The sequence below is a fragment of the Sciurus vulgaris genome (genome assembly GCF_902686455.1).
Source record: "Sciurus vulgaris genome assembly, chromosome: 6".
In the NCBI taxonomy this organism is placed as follows: Eukaryota; Metazoa; Chordata; class Mammalia; order Rodentia; family Sciuridae; genus Sciurus; species Sciurus vulgaris.
Window position 1 is genome coordinate 104,373,429 of NC_136466.1, and position 16,144 is coordinate 104,389,572.

Here is a 16,144-nt window from a genome sequence, read left to right on the forward strand (position 1 = left end):
GAAAAGTTTTCTCTCCTGAGTTCTGTCTATTGAGGCATCCATAGATCACTGGCAATTGCATGTAAAGTAGGCTAGGGCTAGTGGTTGCCATAGGATACTCAGGAAATGAGTTAAAAGTCTGAGGGTCAAAGGTAGGATAACAGTGCTTGCTGTCTCATCTGGGACAAATTTTTTAATAGCTAATGCTGTTCAGATTTCCAGAGTTGTATAAATCTGTCTATACTCAGAATAAAGATCATTGAAATATGGACACTACCATACTCACATTTGAAGCAAAATAATGTAATTATTAGAAAGCTCAAGCCAGGATCTGTGGCACAGGTCTGTATTCTCAACTATACGCAGGAGGCAGAGACAGGATCAAAAGTTTGAGGCAACTTAGTGAGACCCTATCTCAAATAAAATAAAAAAGAGAGATGTGCCAGGATATTGGCAGTGCACACCTGTAATCCCAGCTACTTCCAGCAACTTGTGAGCTGAGGCAGGAATGATCACAAGTTCAAGGCCAGCCTCAGCAATTTAGCAAGATCCTGCCTTAAAATAAAAATTTAAAAGGGGTTGGAGGTAAAGCTTAATAGTAAAGCACTTGCCCAGCATGTGTGAGACTTGGATTCAAGACTCAGAACTGGGGAAAAAATATTCAAGCCCAGTTGTATTTCTGACTCTGTGACTTTAGGCAAATTATTGAACTTTTCTCAGTCTCAGTTCCCTCATCTATAAAATGGGGATACTAATTAGGAAGATCAAATGCTAAATATATAATGCTTAATATATGATGCTTGAATTTTATACATACTGAATACATGTTAACTATTTTTGGTCATACTTTAAAATATGAATTTATTATTAATTCAGGAGGGTTGCAGACATTTGTGATAGTGGAACAAGATTTAATGCTTTCAGTTGAAAAAGTATTAAGGAGTCCTAAGGAATAACAGATGTACACATATGTGAAAGTTGTGAAGGTGAAGAGCAGGCACATGCATATTTTAAACAAAACCACCTATGAATAAATGTTTTTCTTCAATAGATATTGTGTTAGTCACTTTTCTATTACTGTAACAAATTCTTGAGGCAATCAACTTTAAAAGAGAAAAGATTTTTTTGACTCACAGTTTTGGAGGTCGTTCAGTCCTTGTGAGCTGAGGCAGGAATGATCACAAGTTCAAGGCCAGCCTCAGCAATTTAGCAAGATCCTGCCTTAAAATAAAAATTTAAAAGGGGTTGGAGGTAAAGCTTAATAGTAAAGCACTTGCCCAGCATGTGTGAGACTTGGATTCAAGACTCAGAACTGGGGAAAAAATATTCAAGCCCAGTTGTATTTCTGACTCTGTGACTTTAGGCAAATTATTTAACTTTTCTCAGTCTCAGTTCCCTCATCTACCATACAGGAGCTCATGGTAGAGTAACCCTTTCACTTAATGACTGGGACACAAAAGAAGGAGAAAGAGGAAGAGAAGTACTGGGGTCCCTCTGTCCCCTTCAAGGACACACTCCCAATGACTGGAAAACCCGTTGCTAAAGTCCACCTCTTAAAGTTACCACCACCTCTAAAAAAGTACCACGCTGGAGATTAAGTCTTATGGGCCTTTGGAAGACATTCCAGTTGGTCTGGAGGTCCTGGCAGCAGGGAGCAGTCAGATGATGTGAGGAGCCCAGAGGCAGGGAGTGATCGGTGGGGCTGAGAGATCCTGGAGATGGAGCTCAGTCAGTCCGGCCAGGGGTCCTACGGGGCCTGGCTGTTGTCTCAAAATGGCAGCAGCCACTTGTAATCAAACCTGCAGGTACTGTAACAGTGAACTTCCAGGCAGCAGCAGGCAGCTGATTCTCCACTGGCTGTTGGCGATCAGTTTGCTGACTGTTGTTGGACGATTGGGAGGTGAACCTCGAGCTTTGGGTGATGGATAGGAGTAAGGCAGGTGATGGACAGGCGAGAGGCAGGCAAATGGCGGATGATAGACACCTGACAGTGAGCAGTCTGCTCTCAAAAAAGGCGACGATATGCTGGCAGACTGCAGGTCATCACAGCAGACAAATGGGTAAAACACCAGGGGATCGATAAGCAGCAAAAACTGCCTCACCGAGAAACAGATGTCCTCTGCTTGGATCCGGCGTTGGGGAGCGACAAGGAACGCAGCCTCCCTCTAGTCCGCCATCTTGGATCTCTGGAAGACATTCCAGATCCAAAGTATAGTAGGACTTTTGAGCAACTAATATTCACTGATGTATTTTGGGGCCAGTCAGAGAGAAATGACTTCCTTAGCCATTAAAACTTGAACTTAACAAAACATGACTTGTTCCACAGAAAAATTGCCCTGTTCCACAGGGTTTTCATTTTTTAATTTTTAATTTTCAGGAAATCCTAGATCTGACTAGTGGCATAAAACATATAATTATATTAGCTTCTCATTTTATGGAACACATCTTGCATGTTTATTCACCCTTGTTAGACTTCCATTACAACCATTTTGCTTTCTATATTCCCTTGAGTTATGAATAGCTAGGTAAGTCACTTTTATTAACATCTTTGGGAATCAAAGGGAAAGCAGTGTTAGAATGAGACTAATCAATTTGTGAATGCTATGTTTTATGTTGACTTATGCAGGGATGATTTTAATAATAATTATATAAGACCAAAGATTTTAATAATTTGTAAATTTTGCTTCTCTTTTGTTTTTGTTTGTAAAATGCAGATTTTTTACTTGTTTCCACTTAGGAATAAAGATGCTGTATAAATCTAAAGCATTTTGTGTGATGATGAATTCACTGCATTTCAAAGATAATATGTTGCTTTCGAGCTTAGTAAATGTAGGGATTAGAGGAATTGAGAAGCCCCTTTGTGAATCTGTGATTGAAGACAACAGTCTGTGTTTATGGAGATTCAGAAGTTTTTGCTCTTGGCCCTCTTAGGAAGCAAGGAACAAGTTGAGTGGTTTTTCAGAGTAGTTCACTAATATCAATAAAACCTCTCCAATGGACAAATCAAGTTTTACTATAAACCTACTAAAAAACACAATTCTTCCTCTTGAGAAAGTCTGTATTTTCATGTGGTAATCATCACATTGTCATAATGTGAGCTATAAGCATTTGTCCATAATATCTGTGGAACTTTAATGACTTAATAAAATGTAACTTCTTCGTTTTGGTGTTTTAGGCAGTTGAGCAATTTTTAGTTCAACTCGTCATTTGTTTTGGATTCACAGTCATATATGTGCCATTGAATACATGTCTGTTTTTTTCTTGGATAGTATATGGCATAACATTATATAGACTAGTTATTTAATGCAAATTTGATAGAGTATTAGAAGAAAAAATAGTTTATAGTTTTTTGTGTTTTTTTTTAGTTCACAAAGCCTTCATAGGTTTTTAACCTGCTTATTTTTATAAAATACAAAATGAGACTGTAAAAGGTAAGTGATTTTCTATTCTCCCACAAAGCCAAGCATGAATTAATTGTGGATTGTAGACTAAAATAATGTGCTTTGATCTTTTGTTATTATTGTTGATGTGATGTAGCTAATTGTTTTCAAATATTAGAATGATATTGTAGCAATTATACTATATGGTGCGTATTACTGAGGCCAAACATGATTGAACTTTCTAGAAAAGACAAGATTTTGAAATATCTTTTCCACCTGTAACACTTAGAGATAAGAACATACAGATGCTTATGAAATACATAAAATGTGTTCAAACCTTAATGTCCTAGCACTAAAAATAAGTTTGTCCATATTTGATTTTTATTAATTTTATTTTTTAAGTTTCATGACATATATCTTAAGATTATTATGGATTTAATTACAAAACTCTTCTAATGAGTAGAGTTGTTTTTTTAAGTTGAAGATTTGCCTTGTTTATATGAGTATTCTTTAATCTCCTCTTATCTTATACCTTACTGGTGAAGTCTGTATGGATCTTTAACTGATGGAAAAGAGATTGTGAATGCACAGAAAAGAATGTATACATGTCTTAGACATTACAAGATGAGACCTAGAACAGGGCTTGCAATGGATAAAGTTTTTAAAAGACAATTTCTTTACTTTTGTTAAAGAAGAGTATATGTAAATAATATGGAGTTCTCAGAAATAACACATAAATTTATTATTTGTATTGTTTTATTTATTTATTTATTTTTTGTCAGTATGGAGTTTATTCTAAGAATACAAGGTTGGTTAACATTTGTATGTATAAATAGTAAGATATCAATGTTTAATTTCCTGACTTTTTTTTTTTAATTGTAAACAAATGGGATACATGTTGTTTCTCTGTACATGGAGTAAAGGCGTACCATTTGTGTAATCATAAATTTACATAGGGTAATGTTGTTTGATTCATTCTGTTATTTTTTCCCTTCCCCCCCACCCCTCCCACCCCTCTTTTCCCTCTATACAGTCCTTCTCCATTCTTGCCCCTCCCTAACCATAACACTAATCCCTCCCACCCCCCATTATGTGTCATCATCCACTTATCAGCGAGATCATTTGCCCTTTGGTTTTTTGAGATTGGCTTATCTTACTTAGCATGATATTCTCCAATTTCATCCATTTGCCTGCAAATGCCATAATTTTATCATTCTTTATGGCTGAGTAATATTCCATTGTATATATATATACCACAGTTTCTTTATCCATTCATCAACTGAAGGGCATCTAGGTTGGTTCCATAGTCTGGCTATGGTGAATTGAGCAGCTATGAACATTGATGTTGCTGTATCTCTGTAGTATGCTGATTTTAAATCCTTTGGTTATAGGCCAAGGAGTGGGATAGCTGGGTCAAATTGTGGTTCCATTCCAAGTTTTCCAAGGAATCTCCACACTGCTTGTTTTATTATCTCTAAATTCAAACTTGTAAACTTTTGACCTCTAACACTAATCTCATAAGGCAAACTTAAAAATAAAAGTAGAGCAATGTTAATATTCTAAGATGAATGTTTAATTATATATGTATAAATAATCATTTCTAATATTTAATAACTTTTATGACATACTCAATAAAAAAATTATTTTCCCTTGAGCTCATTGTTTAAGACAATCTTTTAACAGTAATATATTCAAATAATTTCCAGGAGAGTTCTAAGGATACTTGGTAGAAAATTAAGGACCAAGAAGGGATATTAAACTGTTCCCTAATATTAGATATAATATTCTATTATTAATCTAAGTATAATTTAAAGGCTACATTAAAAAGTTTGGTTTTAAAAGCTTTGAAATTCCTTAGGAACATGAAAACAAGTAATTGCAATATAATATGATTCATAACACTGATCCAAATAGAAGACTTTTAACTGTATCCTTGAATATGTTTGAGTGTTAGCTCTTTTTCCTAGTAGGGCTGTTGGACACCAACTACAACTTTAACTTTCACCTTCTTAATAATATTGAAATTTACTTAAATTATTTTTCTCTTTAGTATCTTCTTTGTATGTCTGGATTTTTGTAGAAATTTAATAAAGAAAGAATGGATTTTCTTTCCATTTAATAGAAAAGGAAATAATGAAAGCATTAAAGGAAATTATGGCAGTACTCAAATCTTTCATTTTTCATCTTATTTTACTGAATTAATTGTAAACTTACTTTGAGTTATTATCTCTACAAAATATTTTCTCCTTAGTGGAGGAGAGAGAGATCCAGACTAAATGAGTCTTCAGAGGTCAAACAAATTTTAGATTCATTTTACCAAATTTCATTGCACTGTCATTATCTGAGCCCTTATTATAGGGACTTGCCTTAAAATACATGATTTTAAACTTTTTGCAAGCTAATTATAGTATTGATGATATTATTAATGAGAAGCTTATTATATGTCAGGCACTGTGATTATGATATATAAATTAATCGTCTCAAAAATTCCACTTTAGAGGGGAGAAAATTGTGTTTCTGATCAGTTTAAACCACTTGCTTAAAGGCTCTCTTTTTTGGTGATCTGCAGAACTGGCTTCTTTCTCAGAAATTTTCTACTCTGATATCTTTGTTCTTGACCACTTGGCTTACCCTACTTCTCACTTCTATAGAATTGGAAATGTGAAATAAAATAATTTTATTGATTATTATAATTGCCTTATGACCAATACTTCAAACTATTTGCTTTCCTGACTTTTGAATCCCTTGCTCATGCTTATTATTAATTTGATAGATGGAAAGATGATCAGAGCCTTGTGTTTTGTAAGAAGCAGAACCTTTTTTGAAATGAGAAAAAGAAAAGAAGTTAGAATGAATCATTTTATTTTCAAAATTACTAACTACTTTGTTAATTTCAAGGAAAAGAAGAGGATATTTTAAGAAAATATATTTGTTTGACCAATGTACTTTAATGGTCAGAGTATTGACCTATGAGTTGGAGAAGAATATTATCTTGGAAAAAATTAATGTACCACTTTATTCCTTAATAATTAAATTAGGGTATTACTGTTTCCATTTCCAATTTCATGGGAAAATTGAAAAATATCATATTTACCTCAGTCAAGTATAATTTAATAACCAATTTTAAGAATGAAAGTTTTTTAATTTTTTTTTTTTTGCAAGGAACTGAGTTTAATCCCTAGTACCACTAGGGGTGGGAGTGGGGGTGGCTGATGTAAAATAATTTTATCCCTATAGAAAAATCTTATTTAGCATTTCTGAAAGGTGTTGCATGTTACCTGATTATTGTATGAAATGCTTTTGCCTGAATTCAAATCTTAAAAAGAAATACTTGTCATGAATAAAAAAAAAAATTTATATGAGGAATAATGTGTCTTATACATTTAGAATTTTGATTTCTCATGTTAGCATTACATGATTTTCTTAATGTTACCATAATTACTTTTTTAGTGTATTTTGGGATCTCTACTGTGCAGCTCCAGAGAGACGGGAAACATGTGAACACTCAAGTGAAGCAAAAGCCTTCCATGATTATGTAAGTGAAAATGAGCTTTACAAACTTATATTGTCAATTTCCTTTTAAACCCAAATGCTTAGGGTCATCTATTATTTTGTCTTGGCACTTAAGAAATTGAATGTTCTTTTTTTTTTTTTTTCCTTGAAAAATAGCCTTATAATTTAAAAATGAAATACAAAGGTATACTTGAGACGTGTTGAAGCTTAGGATAAAGAGTAGGCCTAACTACTAGCTGTGAAAGTATTTCTTATTGTTAAGCATGTCTGATTTGTGAAATATCAGATTTATAAAAATGAAATGGTAATTCTTTATCCTCCAAAGAAATTTATGGTAGGATTTCTGTAAATGATTACTCCTCTTTTGCATATAATTTTTAAACACACACACACACACACACACACATTTTATTCTCTTTTTGCAAAAAAAGACTGTTCCTGCCACTGAATTCAATTCTCCAAATAAAATTTATCATGGATTTAAAGGAAATATCAAACAAGAAAGCAGAAGATTCCAGATAAAAATAAAAATGTGATTTAAAAAAAATTCTTGAGGAATGTCAGATAATAATTTTAGAAAGTTGATTATATCAGGAAGTAGAATGGTGGAAAAAGAAAGGAAAACAACATGGAGAATTTTCTGTAGGGAAAAATTGCATGTATGAATGAGGAAATGGTAATGCAGAGGGACTGGAAAACACTGTTGATAGAGGAGACCATAAAAGAAGGACAGATTGAATTTGGGATGGAGGAATTTAGTTCTCTTTTTTAGAAGTAGAATTGGGGTGGGGACCTGGGGAAATATCTGATAGCAAGCATCTATTACTTAACTAGAGGGATACTTGTCTAGTTGGCAGAAGGAAGCATCATTTTGTGCAAAAATCCTTAAAAATCAGAACTAGGTCTCAAAAGAAAAAAAAAAAAAAAAGACTTTGTTCTTCTAAAGGAAATAATTCAGTCTTAGACCTAAGAGTTGAATTGGCTAGAAGAACTATAACCCTCCAAAGTAGCAGGGGGGCAAGTATGCAGATTTAAGAGGAATGAAAATCTTGGGCACCTGGCAGGGACTGTGTAGTTCTTTAAATCTGTACTAACTTAATTGCTTGTGATTACCTCATCTGATATTGATTGTACTTATAAGCTTGACATGTACTAAACAGTAGCTCTTGGGCATAAGGCATATGAAAGGGATTCTACTGCACATAAAGAAAAAGTAGGAAATAGATAAGTCAGGGCCCAGTGTTTATCTGTACAATGTTATTTTGCTTTTCTTGCCCTAAGGTGATGGCAGAAAGTAAAGCAGGGACCCAACCATGAGGAGTATAAGGAATTTGGATTGAGTGGGGTCCCCCATCTCATCTATTCTTTAGACTAAGAAACACATGCCTACTAGATTTGGCTCATTAGTCAGTCAGTCACAGGAGGAGTTGTTTTTTAACATACCTACTAATTTTAACAATTGTGTGATATTAAATAGTATCAGTGTTCTACTTTTAAAAGAGGCATAATATTTGACAATGTACAATTTAATAAATTAATTATATAAATATTTTCTCAAAATTCCTTTGTATAGAAAGATAAATCTTGCTTTTCACTATGGAGATTTTATGGGGACTATTGAACTAATTTAGTAGCTTCTTCTAGAAATAGATAAATTATAACATTGTCATGATCAGTTTCATCTTCATCATTATCATCTTTGCATTCAAAAGTCATTTTCAAAATTTCAAACAGTATTCATACTTACTAGGTTTAGAAATTCACTTAATCTTTTGAAGTTTTTGAAAATGAACATTGGCCAAAGGTAGGTGTGAAATTGAGTAGAATTTAAAGTAAGAACAACTTTTTACCTTGCAATTTGGTCCTAGAAAAGTAGAGTTTAGAAAAAATTTAGTATTGGATTTTATAGCACAGTATGAGTATTAGCACAGTTTATGAAGTATTTAATTTTACATTTTTAGTTTTAAGAGATTCAATTTATTCTTACATGGCACTTTTATGAAATCTTCCAGCCAACTTCTTTCCAGTACTAATATATTCCTGATTTTCAAAATCAGGGATTGGTAAAAAGATAAAGTTTGACTTACATAACCTTATATCAAAATTGGTTTTTTAGAAATACATTTATTTCCTATAGCTCACTTTCATGCTAATTTTCATGGAGATTTCCTAAATTATGATTAGTAGATAATATTTGAAAATGAGCAATGTAATATATAAATATAGAAGTTTTAAAATCCTGGGGAAGAAAATGGGAAAGATATAGGAACAAGCAATATGATTTTGGTAAAATTTTAGAATGTTATCTTCCTGCACTAGAGTTCATTTTGGAATGTATCTAAAAGGGTAACTAATATGTTTACCTATTGAATTTTAAGGTAGTTCTCAAGAAAGCATTCTGAAAAATATTTCCTTTAATAGCTGTGTTCTTCAGAATAGAAGAATACCTAGTGCATGTATAAATCCTTATATGTTTCAAAAGGATTTCCTGAAATTTAGTCTTGTTATTTTAGTTAACTTTTTCCTAAGTTGGGGCCCAGGACATAGTGTTTATCTATATGACTGATTACATAATGACAAATTAAATTTTTTAAAGATATATTGGGGACAAAATGAGATAAGTAATGAGTAATCCTTTTCATTAAAAATAGGCTAAAATGCTTAAGTGACTATTTTTGAATATTTGGATTATGTATGATTTTTATTTTTCTACATATTTATATAATTTCTAAATCATTAATATTTTGTATCTAGAAAAGTTACTTTAAGACAGATTGTGTTTCATCTTTTGATGAGTTCTCTTTTGAAATTGGAAAATAAAAACTTAGAAAAAAAATTTAAATTGTAAAGTGGTCATATATTTTTACTATAACCATATTATATACATAGACATTTAGCTTTTCTCATGAAAGACATTTGTGTTTTTTAGCAGGTATACATACTGAGAGATATTTATAAACTAAACAGATAAATTTTTAACTATCTTTTATTTTTAATCACTTTGTTTAAGTGTTATTGACTTACAAAAAGCTATAGATAAGTAATATAAATATAATTTGATATGTTTGGCAATACGTATACAGCTATGCCACCATCCACACAGTCAATGCCATAAACTTATCAGTCATCTTCAAAAGTTTTCTCCACCCCTAATTTTTGTTTGGTTTTTCCTTTTGCAGTAAGGGTACTTAACATAAAATAAATTCTTTCAGTGATTTTTGAAGTATACAATACAGTATTGTTAATCATATGCCCAATGTTGTATACTAGATGTACAGAACTAATTTATATTATATGACTTCATACATGTTGGCCAGTACCTCATTCTTTTTCCCTCTTCTCAGTTCATGGCAAACCATCACCATACTTTCTGGGTTTGATTTTTTTTAGATTCTACATAAAACTAAGGTCATACAGTATTTCTTCTTCTGTGACTGGCTTCTTTAGCTTAACATGTCTTCTAGTTTCATTCATGTTGTTGCAAATGGCAGGATTTGCTTTCTTTTCAAGTCTGAATATTATTCTATTGTGTACACATACTACATTTTTTTTTTTTTGTTTTAGTGATTTATCCATCCATAGATGCTTAGGTTGATTCTCTATTGGCTATTATGAATGATCTGCAGTGGACATTGGATATTTCTTGGATATTCAGTTTCTTTGAATATATACCTAGAAGTGGGATTGCTGGATCAAATGTTAAATCTATTTTTAGTTTTTCAAGAAATCATCACACTGTTTTTCATAGTGGTTGCACCAGTTTACATTTATGCCAGTAGTGTACAGGGTTCCCTTTTCTCCACATCCTCACCAAAACATATCCTTCATTCTATAGTTTTTAATGTTGGTTTTGTAATTATAATTCCAGAAACATATTTGGCTTTGGACTTTTTAATTTTTAAAAATTTATTGGTTATTTTTAGTTATCATTACAGCAGAATCTGTTTTGATATAATTATATAAGCATGGAATATATATTATTCTAGTTAGGATCCCATTCTTATGGATGTATATGATGGTGGGATTCATTGTGTTTTTTCATGTGTGTACAGGAAAATTATGTCAGATTCATTCCACTGCATTTTCTTTTCCTATCCTCGCTCCTTCCCTTCTATTCCTCGTTGTCTAATCTTCTGAACTTCTATTCTTCCCCTCATCCCCCTCTCCTTATTGTGGGTTAGCTTCCACATATCAAGAGAAAACATTCAAGCTTTGGCTTTTTGGAAATGGCTTATTTCACTCCGCATAATAGTCTCCATATCCATTCATCTGCTGGCAGATGTAATTAAGTCATTCTTCTTTATGGCTGAGTAATACTTCAGTCTGTGTGTGTGTGTGTGTGTGTGTGTGTGTGTGTATCACATTTTCTTTATCCATTATCTGCTGATGGGCATCTGAGCTGGTTCCATGACTTGGCTGTTGTGAATTGAGCTGCTATAAACATTGATATGGCTCTGTCACTGTAGTATGCTGATTTTAAACTTTTGGATCTATACCAAGGAGTGGGATAGCTGGGTCAAATGGTGGTTCCATTCCAGATTTTCTGAGGAATGTCCATACTGTTTTCCAGAGTGGTTGCACCAATTTGCAGTCCTACCTGCAATGTATGAGTTTACCTTTTTTCCCACATTCTCACCAATATTTATTTTTATTTATATTCTTGATAATCATTATTCTGACTTGAGTGAGATGGAATCTCAATTTAGTTTTTATTTGCATTTCTCCAATTGCTAGAGATATTGAACCTTTTTTCATATATTTGTTGACCATTTGTATTCTTTACTGAACATTGCCTCTTAGAGTATGGATTTTGTTATTTTATCATTTGCCAAATGATCATACATGCAGTCTTAATATCTTTTTCCTAAAAAAAATCATCCTATGCACAGTTATTGTGAAAAAAAGAGAAAACTTTTAAGATGAGTGAGACCTTAGTCTTGCATTTGTATTTCAAAATAAAAGAAGTTAAATATTTGTTACCAATATGCAATGCTAAGTATAAATTAAATGTGCCTAGAAATAAACAGTTAATAGTGTATAGGAATGCACTTTTGAATGGCAGAGCTATGAAATTCACAATGAAATGATTATAACTCAGGGTAATGGTTACTTTTGATGGTGGGGAGGAAAATATGATTGGGTTGGCCTCATAGAAAGGACTTCTAAGATGGGTGACAAAGTTCTAGTTTTGTTGACTGTGATGTAGTTATGGGTTTGTTTGCTTTATATATTTCATAATGCCTTAAGTATACTTTGCATAGCTTTCTATATATTTTATTTACAATAGCAATTTAAAAAACACATATAAAATAATTAACTTTAGAAAAAATAACATACACAGTAGTTTTTAATGTGTTTCCAGGTATTGCTGTGATTCATCTTTGAGAACTGGTCACAGAAAAATCTAGGAATGATCTCTAAATAAATCTGGGTGTGTTTCTTTTCTGCTGTGACATGTGTTATAAAGAACATCTGTCTGTTGGTTTCTAGAGGTGAATGGAGAATAAGATAGGAAATATTGGAGGAAAGTTTAATAATTTGGAGTTCATTTTACAAAAGAAGAGACTTTATGGTATTTATATTGTCACATGGCTGGGAAAGAGAGTTGGTCCTTTTTTTATGCTGAGTTAAATAAGTTCATCTGAATTATAAAATTATTATTATGTATTATTATACCAAGTGATTAAAATGAATTCCTATTTACTTGCGAAATTTGATGGACTAGATTTTATTTTCTCTCCTTTTGTGTGTTTTTCTACTTTACTCTGAAATCATAAGCAATGTTTTTATTTGGGGTTAATGTTTTTCTAATTTTTTTCTACTACAGCTTAACATGGAATTGTCTTTTTATTTTTATTTTTTTTGATAGGCATATCCTGTTTTAAAAATGCTTCAATTAGTGCATTATAGTTCTACATAACATTCAGGTTCATTTTGACATAATCATGCATGTATGTCATATAATTTGCTCTATCTCAGCCCCCATTACTTCTTTCTGTCCCTTCTTCCCTTCCCCAACTCCCCTTCTTCTACTCTGCTGGCATTTCTTTCTTTTTTTATTTCCAAATATTTAAGAAAAGTATCAAAATATACTATTAAATGTTTAATGAAAAATAAATACAGCAATTGTGATTTTAGTTCTCTGGTGTGATGGAAGATTGCTTAATTGTCTTAAAGCCAAGATGGAACAAAAGTACATTTACTGCTTTAGTGTGATGATATGAAATCAACTTATTCTAATGAGCTCTTTGAGAGTAGGGATTTAGATTTCTTCTGCCTCAGGGTTTGTCAAATAATAGATGTTTAAAAATATTAACAGGATGTAGTATCTGTTAGTTGGGAAACTGGAAATGTTTAAAATTTCTGAAATGTTTGGGTAAACTGATAAACTTGAGTCATAATTGTTGATAACAAGTGGCTGACTTGTGTACTCTGGCCTAAAAAGTATAACATCTAGAAAGGATTATGTTACCAGTTATAATTAATGGGATATACTTTTATAATGATATATAAATTATTGTGATATTATATAAATTAAATAGTATATGAATGTTTTAAGGATATCTCATGAGGATTTTTACAGAAAATCAAATATAGGTATACCTTGGTGGTATTATGGATTCAATTCCAGAACACCACAATAAACTAATATCTCACTAAAGCAAGTAACATAAATATTTTGGCTTCCCAGTGCACATAAAAGTTCATTCATACTATACTGTAGTCTATTAAATGTGCAATAGCATTATATCTAAAAATGCACATACCTTAATTTAAAAATACTTTGCTAAAATTTGCTAATGATAATCTGAGCTGGTGGGAAAATAGCAGCAATAGCCTTGCCTAATGAAGAATTGCAACAAACCTTCAATTAGTACCTCGCAGTATCTGTGAAGTACAATAAAATGAAGTACAATAAAGGAATAAATAAATGGTGTCACTTTAAGTCCTAATAATCCTGAATAATCCATGTATATTAGAACTCTTACCCAATTATAAAAAAGTTGTATCTGAAATCCAGTAAGATAGTAAAAATTTTATAGGCATATGCTAATATTTATCAATCAGTGTATGGGCTGTTATTCACCTGAACAATTAGGAACATTATGACCTTCATTTTTTGCCTCTCATTTTCTGCCGTATGGTTTCTACTCTTATTTTAATTTCCTATAGGATCCAGTTTAATTTCTTCTCCTTACATAAACCTTACAACCATCTTATATTCTTTCTAGCATGAGGTAAGTTTATTTTTGTTTTTGTTTGTTTTTATGTAAGCAATTTTGATTCATCCACTTTACCTGTGGTGTGTGCACCTCTATTCCTCTATTTCTAATTTGTCATTTTAGCCTTAGATTGCTTCTTGTTGTCTTCTAAATACTACTCATGACTGTATCAGTTCTATCTTCCCTATTTCTTTGGATTCTGAGATGTACCCAGGGCATTTTGCTATTTCCATCATCCAGTGGGAAACATGAATAAAAGGAGGTGATTGAGGAAACTATAAAGCACCGTGTAAGAATTCCACTTCATTTCAGTCTTTTACAGCATGATTTACAGCATTTTGCAGACATTATGAAATACATAAGGAAATAAATGAAGAAACTAATGTAGAAAAGAGATACAGAAAAGAATGACTTTATTTATAATTTGTTTTATTATAAAGAATTATATATTTCTTCAAAGTACAATTTAATGTTTTCATTAGTACATTATAGGTATATATAATTGTCCCTAGTACCTCCTCCATCCCTTCCCTCCCACCCCACTGTACCGTTCCCACTCCTCAACTCTATCGGCCTTCTCCTCATATATTAATTGCTTTTATAAATTGATACTTCATGTATACATAAAGGTGGAATTTGCCATGGTACATTCACACATGCATACAGCATAATTTGGTCAATCTTACTCTGCTGTTATTCCCCCTTCCCACCCTTCCCCCACCCCCATAGCCCTCTTCTCCCTTCCTCTGATCTCCCTTCCATATCCATGGTGTCTCCACCTATTATTTTTCTCCTATTTTGCTCTTTTTTCTGCATATGAGAGAAAAATTTGACCCTTGACTTTCTGAGTCTGAATTATTTCACTCAACATGATGTTCTTCAATTCCATCCATTTACCAGCAGATGCCATAATTTCATCCTTCTTTATAGCTGAGTAAAACCCCATTGCATATATATATATATATATATATATATATATATATATACATATATACCACATTTTCTTGATCCATTTATCTGAGCAGGATTCATGACTTGGCTGTTTGTGAATTGTGCTATCCTAAACATTGATGTACTATATCACTATAGTATGCTAATTTTAGGGTTTTTTTTTGATACATAACAAAGGATTAGGATAGCTGGGTCACATGGTGGTTTCATTCCTAGTTTTTTGAGGAATCTCCATACAACTTCCCAGAGTGGTTGTACTAATTTCCAGTCCCACCAATGTGTGAGTGAACCCCTTTCCCCACATCCTCACCAGCATTTATTATTATTTGTGTTCTTCATGATTGCTGTTCTAACTGAAGTGAGATGCATCTCAGTGTAGTTTTGATTTGCACTTTCCTGATTGCTAGAGATGTTGAACATTTTTTCACACATTTGTTGCTCATTTGTGTTTCTTCTTTGGAGAAATGTCTCTTTAGTTCCTTGGTCCATTTCTTGATTGATTTATTATTATTTTGTTTTTTAAGTGTCAAGTTTTTTGAGTTCTTTATGTATTATAGATATTAAACCCCTGCAGCTGGGACAGATTTCCTGCCACCTGTAGGCTATTTATGCTCTTTTATCCTTTGATATGCAGAAACATTTAAATTTGATGCTGTCCTATTTATTGATTCTTGGTTTTATTTTTTGAGTTTTAGGGGTCTTGTTAAGGACGTTGGTGTCTGTGCCACTGTGTTGGGAGTGTTGACTCTATGTTTGCTCCTAACATTTAGAAAGCTTCTGATCTAATTCCTAGGTCTTTGATCCACTTTGAGTTGACTTTTGTGCAGGTTGAAAGAAAAACTATTTTCGTTCTTCTCTGTATGGATATCCAATTTTCCAATGTGATAAAATGGGTATCTTTTCTCCATTGTTTTTTTCCAATTCTGAGGTCTTTAATTTTTTTCTTCAGTGTTCTATAATTTTCATTGTAGAGATTTTTCACTTCCTTAGTTAAATTTATTCCCAAATATTTTTGAAGCTATTATAAACAGAATAATTTTTCTGATTTATTTCTCAACTAGTTCATTATTGGAGTATAGGAAAGCTACTGATTTATGA

General features: G+C 32.4%; 1 protein-coding gene across 5 annotated transcripts in view; it reads left to right on the forward strand.

The window, feature by feature from the left end:
* SSBP2 (single stranded DNA binding protein 2) overlaps positions 1–16,144 on the forward strand; it is a 360,390-nt gene that overhangs the window by 144,387 nt on the left and 199,859 nt on the right. For all 5 annotated transcript variants that reach the window (XM_079145559.1, XM_079145558.1, XM_079145556.1 and 2 more), the window contains exon 4: positions 6,810–6,894. In XM_079145559.1, coding sequence (XP_079001685.1) covers positions 6,810–6,894 — 85 coding nt within the window. The remainder of the gene's footprint in view (positions 1–6,809; positions 6,895–16,144) is intronic.